This window comes from Pelophylax lessonae (genome assembly GCF_965119305.1).
Source record: "Pelophylax lessonae genome assembly, chromosome: 1".
Classification (NCBI taxonomy): Eukaryota; Metazoa; Chordata; class Amphibia; order Anura; family Ranidae; genus Pelophylax; species Pelophylax lessonae.
The window spans coordinates 277,530,554-277,549,951 of NC_138768.1; the positions used below are offsets into that span (position 1 = coordinate 277,530,554).

Here is a 19,398-nt window from a genome sequence, read left to right on the forward strand (position 1 = left end):
CGAGTAGAGGAGACAGAAGCAGCGGCAGCCAGGATCCTGCTGGGGAGAAGAGGCACCCGGTCAGGTCCTTCTTTAACACAGGGCTCAAGGCAGATGCCCTTTAAGTCTGCGCCAGTGGAGAAACTACTGACTTCCCCCTGTTGTCTCCAAAGTCTCGCCTGTCAAAATGATTGACTGCTAGTATCCTAACAACAAATGAGGTGCTTGGAGGACCCTGCATTCAGAGGAGGAAGCTGTAACTTCCTCCTTCAAAGCTGCTCTACCTCCCCCTCAAGTGCTGTTCTTCCCGGCTTATTGCTGACTATGGAAGGAGCCATAAGAGAACTCGCTGCCTGGACTGGGACACTGCTGATGATGTGAGGAAGGGTCGGGGGGGGGGGGGAGAGTAAACGGAGTCTGGGTCTGGCCATGCCTGCACACAGAGGAGGGGGAGGGAACAGGGATCACACTAAACAAGTATATTCTAGATGGAAGACATGTTCCTAGAGCTGTGTACACTGATCTGCTACATCTCCCCCCTCTACAGAGATGTAAAGGGGGCTGGGGGGGGGGGGGAGCATCCATCTCCACAGTACCTGCACCATGTCTGCAGAATCTGGCCATCTCCTGTACTATGTTTGCAGTCACTGACCATCTCCTGCACCATCTCTCCAGTCTGCCTCCTGTACCATGTCTGCCGTCTCTCTGACTGCCTCCTGTACAATGTCTGCCGTCTCTCTGACTGCCTCCTGTACCATGTCTGCCGTCTCTCTGACTGCCTCCTGTACCATGTCTGTCGTCTCTCTGACTGCCTCCTGTACCATGTCTGCCGTCTCTCTGACTGCCTCCTGTACCATGTCTGCCGTCTCTCTGACTGCCTCCTGTACCATGTCTGCCGTCTCTCTGACTGCCTCCTGTACCATGTCTGCCGTCTCTCTGACTGCCTCCTGTACCATGTCTGCCGTCTCTCTGACTGCCTCCTGTACCTTGTCTGCCGTCTCTCTGACTGCCTCCTGTACCATGTCTGCCGTCTCTCTGACTGCCTCCTGTACCATGTCTGCCGTCTCTCTGACTGCCTCCTGTACCATGTCTGCCGTCTCTCTGACTGCCTCCTGTACCATGTCTGCCGTCTCTCTGACTGCCTCCCGTACCATGTATGATCTATATAAAATGATAATTTATGAGAGCATGTTTAGGGTCAGGGCTACTGGTGGCGAGTAACTCTTAAGGCCTGGCTAGTAGCCCAGGATTTGAAATTGTTAGCCCTGATCTAGTCTATAGTGGTGAGGGTTGAATGAGGGAAGTAGTGATTGTACCTATGGGCATGAAGTGTAAAGCGTGGAAGGTATCTGAACAGCAGAGATCTCCTCGCAAATTGTATCAATCTTCTGTTTGAAGTGATTGGCGATGATCTGGGCAGTTAGTGGGTGGAGGCAGTGTAGGACGAAGTAGAGAGTTGAAGGTAGAGAAAAGTTGCCGGGGATGGGATAATAAGTTGTTAATGAGAGGGATAAAATAGGTCTGCTTGGCAGTGTGGAGACTGGAATTGTATTTTTGGAGGGCATATTTTTATTGGTTGAAATCTTTCTGAGACCTAGTCGTATGCCATAGGCGCTCAAGAGCACGGCAATACTTTATCAGACTTTTGGTGTTCTCTGCCAAGGTTGAAGGGGTCGGGGCTTGATTCGTGTAGTGAGGGGGGCCAATGTGTCCAGGGAGGCTAAAAGTGAAGCATTGTAGACCGAAGTGGCTAGGTTGTTGCAGGACAGGGGTGAGATTTTGTCATAGAGGTGGTCGGTAGCAGAGAAGAGAAGGGTTGAGATGGTGTAGGTTTCTACGGGTAACTGGGAAGGAGAGGAGGAGAGGGAGAGAGTGAAACTAATAAGGTAGTAATCAGAGAGAGGGAAAGGATAGTTGGAGAGGTTGCACAGAGTGCATAGGTGGCAGAAAACAAGGTCAAGGATATTGCCTTCAGAGTGAGTAGAAACATGTTTCCATTGCTTCAGGTCAAAGGAGGAGGTTAGATTGAGAAGTTTGGAAGTGGCTCCAGGAGTGTTAGGGTCCTTTCACACGGGCAATCCGATCTACCTTACATTGTTTTGTCTATCTACACCTGACTATACTCAACATGCAGAATCCCATTTGTAGTTGTGCCAGTTCATATTTCAGTGCTCAGTTGCTTATACGCTTGACATCCTATGCTCAAATGAGTACATAAACTGTTGTATTGGGCGTAAGCGGGCATTTTTGCCCCACTTCAAGACCAGACACTTTTATTCCTTTTCTTCCCAGGCCATTATGCAGTTTGTCAGCGCGGCCACACTTTAAATAATTAGTTATGCAACACTGTACCCAAAATACATTTTTAATCTTTTTTTTTTTTTAAATTTGTATTTTTAGACAGAGCTTTCTTTTGATGGTATTAAATCACAGCTGGTTTTTTTTTTTTTTTTAATTTTTGCGATCTAAAAGAAAAAAGACTGAACATTTAAAAACATCTGCAAAAAAATCTTTCTTCATTAATTTAGGCCTAAATGTATTCTGCTACATTTCTTTAAAAAAAAAAAAAAAACCCATTTCAGTATAAATTATTTAGTCAGTGTAAAAATTATCACAAATTATGGTATATGTATTTGAAAATTGATCAATTCTGATGTACTGTCTGCCTATCTCATTTCTTGAGACCTTAAAATGGCTGGACAGTGCAATTACCCACAAAGTGACTACTTTTTGGAAAGTAAATAGTCCAAGGTATTAACGGGTATGGTGAATTTTTAATTTTTTGCCACTTTTTTGAGAAAATGAAAAAATTAAATAAAATGTCCCCCCCCCCCCCCCACAGAGTTGTCATTTTAACATGTTTTTTTTCACACACAACATAGGCATACTTAGTTACATCCCAAAAAACATTCCGGGCTCCAGAGTAAGGGGACACCACTTTTACATCCTAACTACATAGGTCCAAAATCCAAAAAACCCCTTCAGGCTTTCTAGCATAAGCTACCCATATAATATTCAAACTGCCTATCACATTTTTTGGAGGCCCTTGAGCACCAGGATAGAGAAAACACCCACAAAATTACCACATTTTGGAAAGCAAACACCCAAGGTATTTTCTTAGAGGCATAATGTTTTTTGTTTTGTTTTTGGAAAATGTGGAAATAAAATGAAAATGTATCTTCTTTTTTTACACAGTTGCTAATAAAAGACTTATAACAGACAATATAGGCGTACTTAGAATTATACCCCAAAACACATTCTACTACTCATGAGTATGACGATACCACGCCTTTTTCACAGACTAACCACATAGAGGGGCCCAAAATCCAAGGACCATCCTAAGGGTTTCTCGAGGCATAAATTGCACATCTAATCTCCTGTCAACTATCACATTTTGGAGACTCATGAGAACCAGGCCAATAGAGAGTAAACAACCCAAAGTATTTTTAGAAGGCATAGTGAATCTTTTGAAGACTTCATTTTTTTGCCCCAATTTTTTTGGAAAATGTGGAAAGAAAATGAAAATTATTTTCTTTACACAGCGTTGTTAGTTTTACAAGATCTCACACACAGCATAGGCATACTTTAGAATTTCACCCCAAAACACATTCTGCTGCTCCTCCAGAGAATGCGGTACCACATGTGAGACTTTTTCAGGGTTTGGACTAATTCTGTACTGGACATAGAAAACTTGTACTTTCCCTATAAATGTACTTTAATGGTCGCCTCTGTAGGAATGTTCAGGGAATATAACTTGGCGTCATCCGTAGCAGTTCCCATTCCTATATGCCAAACAAGCCTAGCCTACTGGTAGAATTGCAGTCTGTGTTTGCATTGGGACTGGGGTCTCGCAAGAATATAGTCATGACGTGCTGATGGCACTGTACTACATGCTCCCTCTCCTCTCGTAGCCTAGAACAGTGAAGAGAGAGACTTGATAGGTTGCAGCATTGCAGCCTGTATTTACATTGCGGCTTGGACTGGGGTCTCACTAGAATGTAGTCAGCAGGACATGTAGATGCATTGCAGCCTGTATTTACATTGCGATTACTTTGATTGGCCACCACAATCACATGATAAAGGACCAAGCACAGCAGCCCTGTGTTCTGAACTGGGATTTATCCAGTGAACACAGCGATCAGTTTGTGGCCTTGATGCTATGCATGGACGCCCAAAGCGGGAGGACGTACAGGTATGTCTTCCCAGAATGGCACTGGTCTCTGTAGCTATACGGCTGGGTGGGAAGCAGTTAAAGGTACCATCTGTAAGCTCGTGACAGATGCAATTATACATAATATACTCTGCTCAAGTGTGAATGCTAGCTAAATCCCAAAATAAGTGTTAAAAAGTTTTTTGGAATTGAATATGTATATTATCTTCTGTAAAAACATTTCCATAATACTGTTTCCTATTGATTTTAAGGGTTATGTGGTTCTTTATTTGCCTGTTGTGTTGTCTGTTCTTGTTTAACCTGGGCATTAGGGTTGTGTGTTAAAATAAATGGTACTCTTGGCCATATTGTAAAACTTTAATGCAACCAAATATACTTTTACATTATCTTTAAATCCCCACTTCAGACAGGAACAATTATCCTTGCAGTGGGGCCCCCAACATTGCAAGGTTTAGGGGTAGAGGAATAAGATGTAGTAGTCTAGAGTTCAGCTTAAATTAAAAAAAAACAGTAAACTATCTATTGGCATAAAATAGCAGTTAGTGGTTAGCAAACTTTACAAGATAAAACTATATGTAGCACAGTATTTACAAATACAATACAAACTTGATGCTCTTGCAATTTTCCCATTTTACATGACCGTAATTGATATGTCAAAATATAGCACATTTTCATATTTTAATAGTTTACTACAGTCCCTGGGCTATAGGCTGATTCATTCAGGTGATTGGAATACTACAAAGCTTTCAAGGACAATATGACACATCACAGGAAGAAAGGTTTTAATTGGTAAAGGGTAACTCCACTTTCGTGGGGAAAAAAAATAGCAAATAAAGAAAACACAATATAGCGTATACAATTGTGACACAAATCATATTGTAATTGAATGTTATTAAAAATTACCTTTTTCTTTTCAATCTGCAGCTGTTGTATATTTCTGCAAATGCCATACAATATGGCTACCTGGAGCTGTTCTGTACACAGAATGTGTACTGGCCACACTCCAGAAACAACATTTCCTGCTTGTGTGATTGGCTCACCAGTTTTCCCAGAAGCCTGCCTGAGATACAAATCAGATTTCTGGCATCCCCTGCACCAAACGCTTCATTTTTGTTGAGATACTCCCAATAGGAACACATCTAAAGGGATACAGGACCAGCAGCTTTGCTCATTAGTGCCCTGCAACTGCCACAGCAGGTTGATAATTATTAAACCACTCCCATTATACCCACTCAGCACAGGAAAACAAAGGAACAAACAATGATTTCTTTAGAATAACAAAAGGTAGGAATCTGCAACAAAGTTTTTGTTAAAACCAATGTAATGTAGATAGATCAGCCAGAGGGGAAAGTGGAGTTAAGCTTTAAGCAGAAGGTCCCAAAACCCACCTCAGGAGCTTCTACCCCCTCAAAATGGAAAGCACCTAACAGGCTTCAAAAGTTCAAAACCTAGGTTCAGCCCTTGCTTTTGATACAAATCTTGGTCAACAAAGCCCTAGAAGTGTTCCAGAAAGCCCTCTTTCCAATGAAGTGGCGCCCCCACCCCTAACGGCAGAGACGTCTGTTACAGGGTTGCCTCTCTCTCGGTCCCAGCTGTCCCAAACCTGAGGGTTCATTTGGTGGATTGAAAACCCTACTCCTTTACTGCTTTCCATTCTGAAATTAACCAAAAAAATGCAATTAGAATTGCAGAATACCCCTGTACCAGCTCTTGTCCCAGGGAGTAGTCAGTACCAACTGGAGTAGTCCAGTACCTCCACAATACAAGTTCTAAGGATTCTTTTTAAACCAGTTTACAATACCACAGCCCAGTAAGGGTTTTCGGCTTTCTCTGGACTTCAACAAATATGTTTTACATTTCTAAATTTCTCATAGATTCCACAAAGACAGTAGCTGCCTCTGAGATATGGGTAATACATTGAACCAATTGATATCCAAGATGCCTATCTACATGTTCCCATTTACCCACCTTGTCAGCTCTTACTGCACTTTGTAGTGTCAGACAATCGCTTTGGTTTGTCACTCTGCCGTTTGGCCTATCACCTGTTCCCAGAGCATTCACAAAGGTACTAGCAAAGTTCCTTTTCTTGCCCTTATTAGAACTTGGGGCTTCCAGGTCACATGCTGTCTAGATGACGTAAAGGTTTCATGTCCCATCTAGTTGTCAGTACACATCCACAGGGCAATTCATATACTCTAGGTATTTGGAGGAGTGTTCAACATAAAAGAAAAAAAATATCTGCTCTGTCTACTCTTCGTCTGGAATACTTGGGTCTGGTCCGGGACAAATCCCAAGCTAGGCCTCATGATGACCTTTTTTGAGGCTGTACCATTTGCCCAGTTTTGTTCAAGAGCTCTCCAACATATCCTGTTTTTAACCTACCCGTACTACTGTCCAGCCAAGCAAGGGACTCTATCCTGGTGGATTTCAAGCCCAGCCCTAATAAAAGGGTGGTCTTTCCTTCCCTATCGCTGAAACGTGAAAACAGGACCCAGTCTTTCAGGCGGAGAAGTGTCCTGATGCCTGACGGACCAGAAAACCTGGTCACCGGTGGAATCCAAGCTGCCCATCAACATCCTTAAGTTCAGGGCAGCTCCGTTGACTCTACAGCATTGGACACCCCCCCCCCCCCTTATGCAAAGTCACTCAATTCAGGGTGCAGTCAGACAATGCCAGGGGTCATCCAGCCTTCAAGGAAGCAAGCCAGATAATCTCATAGATGGAAAACTTGCTGTCCATTAATCTCTGCAGTCTTCATCCCAGGAGTGGAAATTTTTAAAGAGGAACGGGCATTTCACTCAGACATCTACAATCTGATGTCAAAATGTGGGACTCTGGTGCTAGTCACCATAACCTCCAGCTTCATTAAAGTGGAGTTCTGGCCTATTTTGCCCCTTACTTTATTTTCAGGGCATTTTTGATTGTACTTCCACCTTCTCCCCCCTCTGTGGCCATGGCCACCGACATCACTTCCGCCTTTGCATTGCATCCTGGGAGCTGTTTGTCATCACTCCCAGGAGGCTGGAATCAGCAAGAACTCCCAGAACACTCCCTGAAAGCAGGAAGGACGACCCAGCAGATTACACTGCGGCTTCAGATGCCCACGTCTAAGATGGCCTCACCCAGACAGCGTTTTTAAAAGTAAGATTTTGAATAAAATCCAATACTGTACACCTTGTAAGTATGAGAATAGCGGTTCTGTAAAGGGCGATGGATTAGTATTATAGGGGTATTTTTAGTTAAAGGTATTTGAGGCCGGAACTCCGCTTTAACAAACTTCCTCTGTAGCCAGGACCAATGATTTTCTAGCACTAGCCTCGGATGCCTCAATTCCCTGGTCTCCATTCAGGCTAATCTATGCCTTCCCTCCAGTGCAAATTCTGTCTCATTTGCTCAAAAAGAGAGCGAAAGTGCAAAATGAAATTTAATTCCACAGTTCTGACCCAAAAGAACCTAGTGCACAGAAATATTCAGATCCTGTTCCTGGTATGGTAAGTCGCTGTCCCCCCCCCCTGCTGTTTTGGGGTGGATGTGGGCCACTCTCTGGGACGGTGGGACCCATGAGTTCCCCTCCCCCCTTCCCCCCAGCCCTCTAAAAAATTTGGTGGTCACAGTGAGGATGGCTGAAGCCACTACCCTCCGTTTGGGCATCCGCACTCGCCTCTGCAGCCCCTAGGTGGTCGGCTTTGCTGAGGCTCGCGGCTGGGCATCCACAAAAATTTAGGCTGCGACTTGCGGCCTACTAAGCCATGTGACCGAGTCGGCGTCTGTTGGGGGGTCAGCCCCAGTGAACCTGGCTGGGATGAGTGCACTGGCGGCTGGGCCTCCACACAAATTGAGGCCGCGGCCAGCTTGGCACCTCCCTTGGAAGGGGTGGGGGCAGTTTAATTTTTGATGACAACCATGCCGCCATTATTGTGGAGGGCACCTACCCCTGTAATCGTTGCGGGACCATCAAGATACTCTGCCTGCGCGTCCGCTTCATGTTGGGAAGCCATTTCTTATTGTGTGGGCCTCTTTGGAGGGGCTCGGAGGGTGAACCCCCCCCCCCCCGTTTTTTGCGGGGTTCAGTTGGTGGTCCATTTGTGGACCCTGGGTCAACGTCCCCTTTGCGGTATCGCAGACGGCACCCCCCCCTGATTGTTTTTGTACGGGTGACCTTAGTGTCCGCCGCCCTCCCCTGCCTCATCTGTCTGTCAGATTCTGAATCAGTTTCGGCCACTGCGGATGCGAGTCACCCTACTGGGTCTACATCTACCCACCCTGAGTGCTCACAGTGAGGATGTTTCCTCTGCTCTACTAGCCGTGCATTAAAAGGCGCTGATGGATGCACTGATTGTGTTAGAGAGTGAAATTTTCAACGTGGAAATGCTGCGTCGGTGGCGCCGGTCCCTTTTGGCACCACTGACCCTCCACCGTGGAGGGGGTTTTCCTTTTTCCCTCTTACTTTGACGACATTGTCGCATAACAGGGGGGTTGTCCAAAACGCACTGTTGTGGCCCCTAAGTGTTTTGCTATGCAGTGACCTTATAAGGGTTTCCTGCTTTAAAAGTTGACAGTTCCACCTGTAGTGAACTCGCCGGTTTACATTTTAACTAAAGCTACCCTGATTCCAGTTGAGGAGTCCTTGGCCTTTAAAGATCCGGTTGATAGGAGAGCGGAGGCTCTTGCCCGCCATATGTTTCACTATGGCTGGTTCGCCCTAGGCCGGTATTTACTATATTACCCTGGTGTCGCAAACTCTGACGAGTGGGTTAAACTTTTACGCCAAAACCTGGAGGGGAAACCGCTTCCCCCTGCCTTTTGCAGAGCTTGCGAATCTGTTGATCCAGGGGCTACAGTTTATCTGTGATTCCTGTTTGAATTCGGCTCCTTTGATTTTTAGGCTGTCTATATATCAACAATGGTTCTTCGGCGTCTTATCTGGCTGACAATGCTGGTCTGCGGACCAGACTTCTAAGCAGGCCTTATCTGATCATCTCTTTGTGGGGAATTTCCTGTTTGGAGCTTCCTTGGTTGACATCTTTAAGGGTCTCACAGGGGGGAAGAGTATTCTGCTTTCCCAGGCTACCGAGGGCAAGGAGCTCCGTTGTAGATGTTGGCCATTCTTCTCGGCTCATAAGAGGCTTTTTTGTCCCTCAAGGGATAAAATTCCTTCAGGGCCTTCCCCAGAGGTTCCAAGAGGACCTGGTCTGGCAAGCCACAAGGGACTCTTCCAGACCTGCGGACAAGGCTTTCTCTCATTGAAGGGGCGCCCATATCTGGGGGGGGGGGCGGATGTCTTTGCTGATTTCCGGATTCCTGGATCTCTCTTGTACAGGTCAAGTGGTTTCCCTTCCTACCTGCACTTGTTCCCAGATCGCTTATGGGGTCACTTTGGGGCAATGCAAGGCTTGTTACTTAATTGGGTAATTGTCCTGGTTCCGGATTCGGAATGTTTTCAGGGGTTTTACTCAAACCTGTTTACAGTTCCCTGGAAGGAAGGCAAGGCAGTTCTGGACCTCAAGGTGCTAAACTGCTTTGTGCCGGGTACTGAAGTTCCGAATGGAGTCCGTTTGCAAGGTAGTGGCGTTCCTACATCTAGGGTAATTTCTTGCTGCTATAGACATCATGGACGCCTACCTTCACATTCCAATATGTACCGGTCACCAGCGCTTCCGCTTTGCCGTGGGCGAGAAACATTATCAGTTTGTGATGTTTACCTTTTTGGTTTCGCCTCCGCTCCTCGGGTCTTCACAAAGTGGCCCCAGTGCTAGCATTGTTGCGTCTGCAGGGGATATCGCTACTGGGGTACCTGGACGATCTTCTGCGAGCAGAGTCTCCAACTGGTCTGATGGACACCTTGGAGATTACTCTGGGATACGCCCTCAGCCAAAATGTTGCCTCCTCTGGAAAAACTCCAGAAACTGCAGGAGGCAATTTAGCTTCTGTTGTCCAGCAAACGGTCATCCCACCAGGCTTGCATGTGGGTGCTGGGCCTTATGGTGTCTACCTTCGAGGCTGTTCTGTTTGCACAGTTCCACACGTGATCTGTGCAAAAAGATTGATGAAATAGGACAAGAATCCAGTCTCTAGAGGTGGCTTTGTTCTCCGGCACTTGGACAGGGAAATTCTTCTCCCCCTGTACTGGGCGGTTGTCACCACGGATGCCAGCCTGTCTGGCTGGGGAGGCATCCTCAGCACAGCTTGGAGTCCAGACTGCTGATCAATGTACTGGAACTCCTGAGTGATCAGACTTTTTCTGGATCGTTGGACAATTCATCTTCAGGGGTGTCCAGTACAAATTCAATGAAATCGGACAATGCCACAGCCGTGGCCTATGTCAGTCACCATGGGGGCACAAGAAGTGTCCTGGCGGATCGGGAAGTAGCCGGCATTCTAAGCTGAGCAGAATGATTGTTCCAGCCCTCTCTGCTGTTCACATTCCATGGAAGGTACAGAGGTTTGTGGCATGGTCTCTGGATCCTCTGGCCGATGCCGCAGACGTATACGTGGCTCCTTGGCTTCAGTATAGTCTGATTTATGCCTTTTCCCCTCTCAAACCTCTGTCAAGACTCCTGTGCAAAATTGAGGCAACAAGGGATTCCGGTCTTTCTGGTGGTTCCAGACTTGTCTCGCCGGTCTTGGTACGCCGATCTGTTATGGCAGGTCGCGGATGCTCCTTGGAGACTTCCTCTCAGGGAAGATCTGCTGTCTCAATGACCAATCTTCCATCCTGCTTTACAGTCGCTGGTTTTAAGTGGGTCTTTTGGGGTTCTCACGCGCTCCTTTTCTGTGGCTGTAATGTTGGCTTTCCTCCAACGGGGGGGTTGAGCAGTGCCTGGCCTTGAGTACCATCAAGGACCAGGTTTCGGCCTTGGTGGTTTTCTTTCAATTTCCATTGGCCACACTTTCCTTGGTGCCCATCTTTATCCAGGGAGCTTGACACTTGGTTCCTCCAGTGCGGTCTTCATTACCGCTGTGGGTCCTCAAATTGGTTTTGTCAGTTATCCAGGAATCTCCCTTTTGAAAATTTTGGGAGGTTCCCCTGCTTACATTGTTCCAGGAGGTGGCCTTTTTGGTGGCTAATACTTCTGCATGCAGAGTGTCGGAGCTGACAGCGTTGTCTTGTCATTCACCTTAACTTGTGGTTCACAGAGATAAGGTGGTTCTTTGTCCCTGTCCATCGTTCCTTCCAAAGGTCGTCCCTGATTTCCATTTGAATGAAGACATTGTGTTGCCTTTCCTATGTCCCAGGCCTAAACATCCTAAGGAAATTTCTCTGCATTCCCTGGCTGTGGTTCAGGCAATCAGGGTGTACCTGGCAGCTACTGAGTCTTTTAGGGAGTCAGACTCACTATTTGTATTGTATTTACTATTTGTAGGGCGCTTAGTGCCTCCTGGGCCTTTTGCCATCGGGCTTCAGTGATGCAGGTTTGCAAGGTGGCCATCTGTGCACACTTTTGAAAAGTTTTACAAAGTGGATGTGTTGGCATCTTCGGATGTTTCTTTTGGCCGCAAGTTTTTGCAGGCTGCTGTTTAGAGGATCTGTCCTCTTTAAGGGTGTATTGTTGTTGTTGTTGTTTTTTTTTTTTTTTTTTTTTCCATGTGAGCTCCAGTTTTGGTTGAGCTCCATATTACCTGGTTGGCTATGGTTAAGCCCCGTACACACAGTCGAAATTCGGCCGGGAATCTTCATCCGACCGATCTGCCGATTTTCGGCTTGTTAGTATGATGCTTCCAACAACCGACTCCGACTTTTTGGCCAAAAAATTCTGGTGTGCAGGCTATAAAATTTTTGTCCTCCGTCAAAACACGTCCGATTTTCGTGCAGTCAGGATAGATTTTGACAGGGAAAAATCTTTATGAGCAAGACTGGGCATGCTCAGAGAAGAAAGAACACAAAGAAAGCAAACCAACACATGACATCACTTCTGAAGTAGAATTCTGTCGGTTGACAAAATTCGTGTGCAGTCTAGAGCACATTCCAACCAACAAAACACCACTCTGGACAAAAGATGGACGACCGGTCGGCGGAAATTCGTTGCGTGTGTACGAGGCTTTAGCCTTTTTTTCCCCACCCCTCATGTTTAACACTGCTTTGGGATGTCCCAATGGTTAAGAATCAGGAGCTGTGTCTGTCAATGAAAGAAAGAAAATGGAATTTTTGACTTAACCTTAAATCCATTTCTCTTATGTTCATTGACGGACACGGCACCCACCCCTCTATGGAGTTGGCTTTCTTCTGACACTGCTTGGAATAAAACGGTATGTCTATAGCTGTGTGGGTGTATACCCCCTGGGACTGCCCATAGGCATAATCAAGCTTTTTCCTGCCTAGTGTCCTACTCCTTTAGGGGGCAGTATAACCCAAGGGTTAAGAAAAATCAGGAGCTGTGTCCGTCAACCAACATCAGAGAAATCGATTTTGCGTTAAGTCAAAAATCCAATTTTTTTGCTAGAAAATTACTTAAAAACCCCCAAACATCATATATATTTAAGACACTAGAGAATAAAATGGCAGTAGTTGCAATATTTTGTCACACTGTATTTGCGCAGCTGTCTTTCATAAGCTAATTTTGGGTAAAAAAAAATACACTTCAATTAATTTAAAAAAACGAAACCGTAAAGTTAGCCCAATTTTGTTTCATATAATGTGGATGTTACGCCAAGAATTGTGATCTTTATTCTAAACAAAAAAAAAAAATTTGTGATTCTCATTTAATCCAGAATCGTGCAGCGATGGATAATTCTGCAGGGACACCGAATCCACCCAATCAACCCCCCCCCCCCCGTCAGAATGGAGATCTGCCTTGTTTACATAGAGCTCAGTTCTGTGTTACCGCCTTACTACCGGCGGGTGCTGGCGGACGTCAGTGCCCAGGACCCACAGATCTGCTTCTGCTGTGAGTAATTGGAAGTGCAGAATCACATGTGTGTGTGTATATAACACGTGATTTTGCACAGGAGAGGTGCCCTGTAGCAGTAAATCTGCTATAGGGCGGTCCTTACCTGGTTAACTAGTTAAGCAAGTGCCCCCACTACCCTGTAGTTCTTGGGCTCTCTTGCTCTTATCTGTAGCCCAGGACCACAAGCGCAGACTTTAGGATGGAGAGTGGAGTGAGACCTAGGCACATCTATGCCTCGATCTCCCCTGTAAACAAAGAAACCAGAAGCGATGATTTTGTCACTTCTGGTTTCAGATTTTCCAATTCCTGGCAAGTATATCCAAAATCTAGCCGAGCAGATATGTTCTCAGTTCCATTCTGAGAAGTAAAACACAGCACCTTCTGCGCATAAGTATGGTGGTCTAATGCCAGTAATTGTACATCCATTTCACAACTGTAGATATAAACTCACAGCGCCTTGCTGCCCTCTCCTGATTGGGGATGTCTCAACAAAACTAGACAAACCCAAGAAAAGAGACGGTGCACCAGCCAAGCGCATTATTCCATAAAACATTTATTATAAATTTGTAAATGAATCTACTCATAAGGTGTTATGCCTGACAAAGAACAAAGTAGCACAATCAATTTGTCCACTTTGAGTGCTCCTGAGCTTGGGAGGACATTACCTAGGATCCAAGTGGCTTACACATTTTAAGGGTAATACCTAGGTGATGTCCTCCCAAGTTCAGGAGCACGTGGAGTGGACAGATCAATTGTGCTGTTTTGATGTGCTTTGTCAGTCATATTGTCTGGCCGCACACAATTTTTAAGACTTGGTATCTTTTTACTCGACGCAACCTCATCTGTAAAAAATGGGTATTATGTTTGTGCACTAAAATTCATTTTTTTTTCCTGAAAATTTCCGTATAAGAAGCAGTTACAAAAATATCACTTGACAAATAATTACAACGGTCATCTTTTTGTTCCACAGGGCCTTTGCTTTCATAAAATGTTCTGGGATTTTAAGCAATTTTTTTGCCATAAATTAAAACATTTTTTTGTGTGCAAAAAAAAAAAAAGTGAAAAAATTGCTGTAATGCCAAACTAGTGCAAGTCTACAGACAGCAGTTACATTTTGTACAGACTCCTGCTTCCACCTTCTCCAGCACTCTGGAGCAGTCTTGTATAGTGGGATAAATTTGTGACAAACTGGGGCAAGGTGGAGGACGACAGGCTTTATTTTCAACCACATAGCAACCACTGCACTGAGCCTATCGTTTTGTTAGGCAGCAGCCAGCTACAGAGCACTGTCCCACCTTTTGGTGCTTGTTTGAAATACACTTTCCCCTGACCTTTTTCATTTCACTGCTCTTTCTGCTAGGACTTCATTATGCCCCTTTCCCTCTCTCTTGAATTGGAAACTTCCAAGAATCCCTGGGATCCTGTGTCACCCCATGTGTGCCCAAATCGGGGTCCGCTTTGATTTATACTACCGATAGTATACCTCCTTTGTACTCCTTTTCCAATGCTGTATAACACTTAATGAAAAAAGTTGTATTTTCTGATTCCTTTCTCTTTTTTCTGTTTTTTTTTTTTAGGTGTTGGGAAGAGTAGTTTACTGCTAAGGTTTGCGGATAACACTTTTTCAGGTAATTTTTGTTATTTTGCAAGCACACCATTGCAGCACTAGTTTGAACATACTGGTCTTACACCCTGTTCCAAATTATTATGCAAATTATATTTTTCTCATTTACCTAAATAATTGATGTAAATAACAGTCAGCATAATTCACATGTTATCAACTATTAAGAGTGCAATACAAATTTTATTGAACAAACCTAATGATAGCAGTATTTTTTTTAAACATAAACTTAAAATGCACTGTTCCAAATTATTACGCACAGTAAGTTTTAAAACACTTTATAGGTTGTAAAGAACAGAAAATTGTCATTTGTTGTGTTTGCAGCATATTTACTGAAATCAAAAGCTATTTAAATCAAACTTATAACAACATTTTAACAGGTCACGTTATGTTTTAACATAGGACCCCTTATTTGATAGCTTCACAAGTCTTGCATCCATTGAACTGAGTTTTTGGACAGTTTCTGCTTGAATTTGTTTTCAAGATGTCAGAATAGTCTCCCAGAGCTGCTATTTGGATGTAAACGGTCTCCCACCCTCATAGCTCTTTTGCTTGAGGATGCTCCAAAGGTTCTCAATAGGATTGAGGTCAGGGGAGGATGGAGGCCACACCATGACTTTCTCTCCTATCCCCTTAGCAGCCATTGATGCAGAGGTATTCTTTGCAGCATGAGATGGTGCATGGTCATGCATGAAGATTTTTTTTATTACGGAAAGCTTAGTTCTTCCTTCTGTACCAGGGGAGAAAGTGGTCAGTCAGAAACTCCACATAGTTTGCAGAGGTCATCTTTACACCTTCGGGGACCCTAAAGGGGCCAACCAGCTCTCTTCCCATGATTCCAGCTCAAAACATGACTCCACCACCGCCTTGCTGACATTGCAGCCTTGTTGGAAAGGGTGGCCGTCCACCAACCATCCACTACTCCATCCTTCTGGACCATCCAGGGTTGCACGGCACTCACCAGTGAACAGGACTGTTTGAAAATTAGTCTTCACGTATTTCTCTTGCCAATGCAGCAGTTTCTGCTGTGAGCATTGGTTAGTGGTGGCGGAATAGAAGGTTTATGCACAGTTGCAAGACTCTGGAGGACTCTACACCTTGATGTCCGTGGGACTCCAGAGGCACCAGCAGCTTCAAATATCTGTTTGCTGCTATGTAATGGTATTTTAGCAGCTGCTCTCTTGATCCAATGCATGGATCTGGCAGAAATCTTCCTCAATGTGCCTTTATCTGCATGAACCCGTCTGTGCTCTGAATCAGCCACAAATATCTTAATAGTGCGATGATCACGCTTATGTTTTTGTGAAATATCTAATGTTTTCATACCTCATCCAAGGCATTGAACTATTTTTCACTCTTTTCGGTAGCAGAGAGGTCCTTTTTCTTCCCCATATTGTATGAAAATGGTGCTCTGCTTAATAATGTGGAACACCCTCCTTTAGTTCTTGTTTTAGGAATCTACTGTAATTCTCACCAGTGTTTTCAGTGATCAAAAGAGCCCTGAGACATAATGCCATCCATGAGTTAAACTGAAAAACAAAATATTTAATCTTTGTGACACTTAAATAGAATTTGCATAGTTTGGAACAGGGTGTATAGTAGCATTCGTATGCAGTACTGCTAGGGAGACAGATTTATGTGCACTATTATGAACCGTCTGTCTTTTTTCTGTGCTATACTAACATACTGGATTCTCCCAAATGCTCTAAATATACAAATATTGATTTGTTTGACTAAATGATTAGCAAGCTGGGTTTGACCACAAATCTGTTAGTGTAGAAAGAGTTAAAATCTTAGTGAAAAGTTAGTAGTACTAAACCCAGGAGCCTGCATTTACTATATCTCTTCTCCAACAGCACACAGAACATGGAAATGCAATTATTTTAGTAAATCTAAACTAAGTACCTTGAGAGGTACCCCTTAGGTACCACATTGAGTATAACAAGCATTCTTTACTGCGCACGCAGACTGATTTCACTGTTGTGGGTTTAGTAACCCCTTTAGTTCACCTTTTCCAGAACATAGCTTATGCAGTTAAAGGGCCCCAGTAGGTACTAAAATCTGTACAATGTTCGTTAATTTTATTGTGAGACTTATAGGTACCCTTGAAAGCCTGGCAGAAAACTTCCCAGTTAGCATACTGCATGTCCTGAGTTAGGATGTGAAAAACTTTTGTTTTCACACTCTTACCAATTGCGAACCTTATGTGTATGTATGTATGTATGTATGTGCATATATATATATATATATATGTATGTGTGTGTGTATATATATATATGTATGTATATATATGTATGTATGTATATATATATATATATATAAAATAATTTGCAGGTGGTTTACCGGGATTATGGCTGAAGCTATCAGCTGTTAGGGCTCTTTCACACGGGCGGTCCGATCAGATCCGCCTGTCAGTTTTTTAGGCGGATCTAATCGGATCCTCCATGCTGCTCTATGGGGCAGCGGGTGTCAGCGGAGACACCTCCGCTGACACCCGCTGCCATCCGCATCCGATCCTGTCCGTGAAATCCGGACGGATGGAAACCCTATTTTTCCATCCGTTCAGTAATCGGAGCGGATCTGATGAGAGCGGACAAGCGGTCCGCTCTCATCCGATCCCCCATAGAGGGCAGCGGGTGCTGAGACACCTCCCTCTCCGCTCTGCAAGCGGAGACGGAGCTGTCACCCGCCGGCTCAGCGGGGATCGCGGATTGATCCCCGCTGAGCAGCACGGATCCGCCTACGGAGGCGGACCGTGTGAAAGAGCCCTTACTTTTTTTTTTTTTTTTTTGTTCATTGACTGACACCTGATATTCTTAACCATTGGGTTATACTGCCCTCTATAGGAGTAGGACACTAGGCAGAAAAAAAATCTGGCTACACCTATGGGCAGTGCCAGAGGGGGTATACTCCCTCGTTCTGCTATAGGTACTCTTTTTTTTTTTTTTTTTCTGCCTAGTCAGGCGTAAGGACCTAGTTCCTTGCTGGGATCTCTGGTCCTAGCAATTTTTTCTTTTTAGATAGAAATTTTTCTCCTGTTTATTTCCTGTGAGATATACAATCAACTGCCAGACTGGGCGACAGGCTGGATAATCTAGATCCAGTGGTCTCCCCAGTCTGGCCAGCGAGCGTCATAGACCCACCGGCCGGGGCCTAACCTGCGAGTTAAATGTCTCGCAAGGTCGCATATGAGTAGCAGCATTCCTCCTAGTCGACGGCCACTCATTTTTAGATTGTGAGGCGTTCGGTCTGGGGCGGTGCCCGCCTGGTTCATGGTATGGTGAGTAGCTGTCCTTCGGAGGGTTTTGGGGTGGGCATGGGCCCCTCTTTGGGATGGTGCCCCTCCTCATCCCCTGGTGCTAACTCCTGGATCTTTTCACTTCCTGATTGCCGCACGTGGAGTGCAGATTTTTCTGGTGGCTGCAGGTGCCTGTTTCTGCAGGGTGGTGAGTTTGGTGGGGTCCTCTCCCTCTCTGGTGAGGATCGCTTAGTGCTTTGTGCCTGGCGACCTGGTGGTGCTGCCAGTGCGGTGGGGGGTTTTCCCTTTGCAGTGTTACACTTTTTGTGGGGTAACCCTGGTGACTCATGGGGTCTTTATAAGCACATCTCCCCATCTGATGCCCTCTGAGGCTGTGGAGCCCTCCGGGTCCCATCCATCCTTCGACTCCCTGATGGCGGTCCTGAAGTCCTTTGTGTCAAAAAGCACCCCCCGCCTTCCCCTGCCTCATCTGTCTCATCAGATCCTGAATCTGATTTGGCCGCCGTGGATGTGAGTCACCCTGCTGGGTCTGCGACCACGCGCCTGGAATCCTCAGTGAGTTGATTCCTCTGCATCTGCAACCACGCACGAAAAGGCGCTCTTAAGCCATCCAGAGTGGTAAAGGTGTTTCCTTTCCCCGCCAATTTTAATAGAATTGTCGTTAAAGGGTGGGGACGACCAAAGCCTCCCCTTGAGGTCCCTAAGCAATTTGCTAGGCGATACCTCTGAGGAGTCCCTTAAAAAGTGGCCTGTTCCACTGGTGGTGGACCCTACAGTCTTCAGATTGAACAAGGAAACCATGATTTTGCTTGAAGAGTCCCTGGCCTTTAAGGACCTGGGGGACAAGAAGGCGGTGGCTATGGCCCGCAATATTTACACTCTAGCTGGTTCGGCACTGAGGCTGGTATTTACCATTGCCCTCGTGTTGCAGATTGTAACCGAATGGGCTAAGCTTTTGTGCTGTGACCTGGCCTTCCCCCTGCCTTTGCTGAGCTGGTGGACCAGCTAGTCCAGGGTCTGCAGTTTTATTTGTGATGCCTCTTTGGATGTGGCTCAGCTCTCAGTTTCAGCTGTGGTCCTTTTGGCGTGCCTTTGGCTCAAATGCTTGTCTGCGGACCAGACTTCTAGAAAGGCCTTGACTGATCTCCCCTTTCAAGGAGATCGCCTGTTTGGAGCTACCCTGGATGACCTTATTAAAGGTCTCACAGGGGGAAAGAGTACCCTTCTTCCGCAGGCTACTAAGGGCAAGGACCCTCGTCATAGAAGTGGGCCCTCCTCAGTTCATTAAGAAGTTTTTTCGTCTTTCAGGTTAGACTGACAAGGGGCTGCAAGCGTTTCAAGACCTCCAGACAAACCTGGTCTGGCAAGCCAATAGCGGGCTTCTACAGACCCGTGGACAAGGCTCCTTCAGCATGAAGATGCGCCCTCACCCGTATCGGGGTCGGGGGGACGTCTTTGCTGGTTTCCGGACCCTTGTACT

At 45.4% G+C, this 19,398-nt stretch overlaps 1 protein-coding gene across 1 annotated transcript in view; it reads left to right on the forward strand.

Annotated features, from left to right (window-relative positions):
* The window catches only part of RAB35 (RAB35, member RAS oncogene family), a 55,112-nt gene that overhangs the window by 8,617 nt on the left and 27,097 nt on the right, over positions 1 to 19,398 (forward strand). The window contains exon 2 of the mRNA XM_082243172.1: positions 14,616 to 14,666. Coding sequence (XP_082099298.1) covers positions 14,616 to 14,666 — 51 coding nt within the window. The remainder of the gene's footprint in view (positions 1 to 14,615; positions 14,667 to 19,398) is intronic.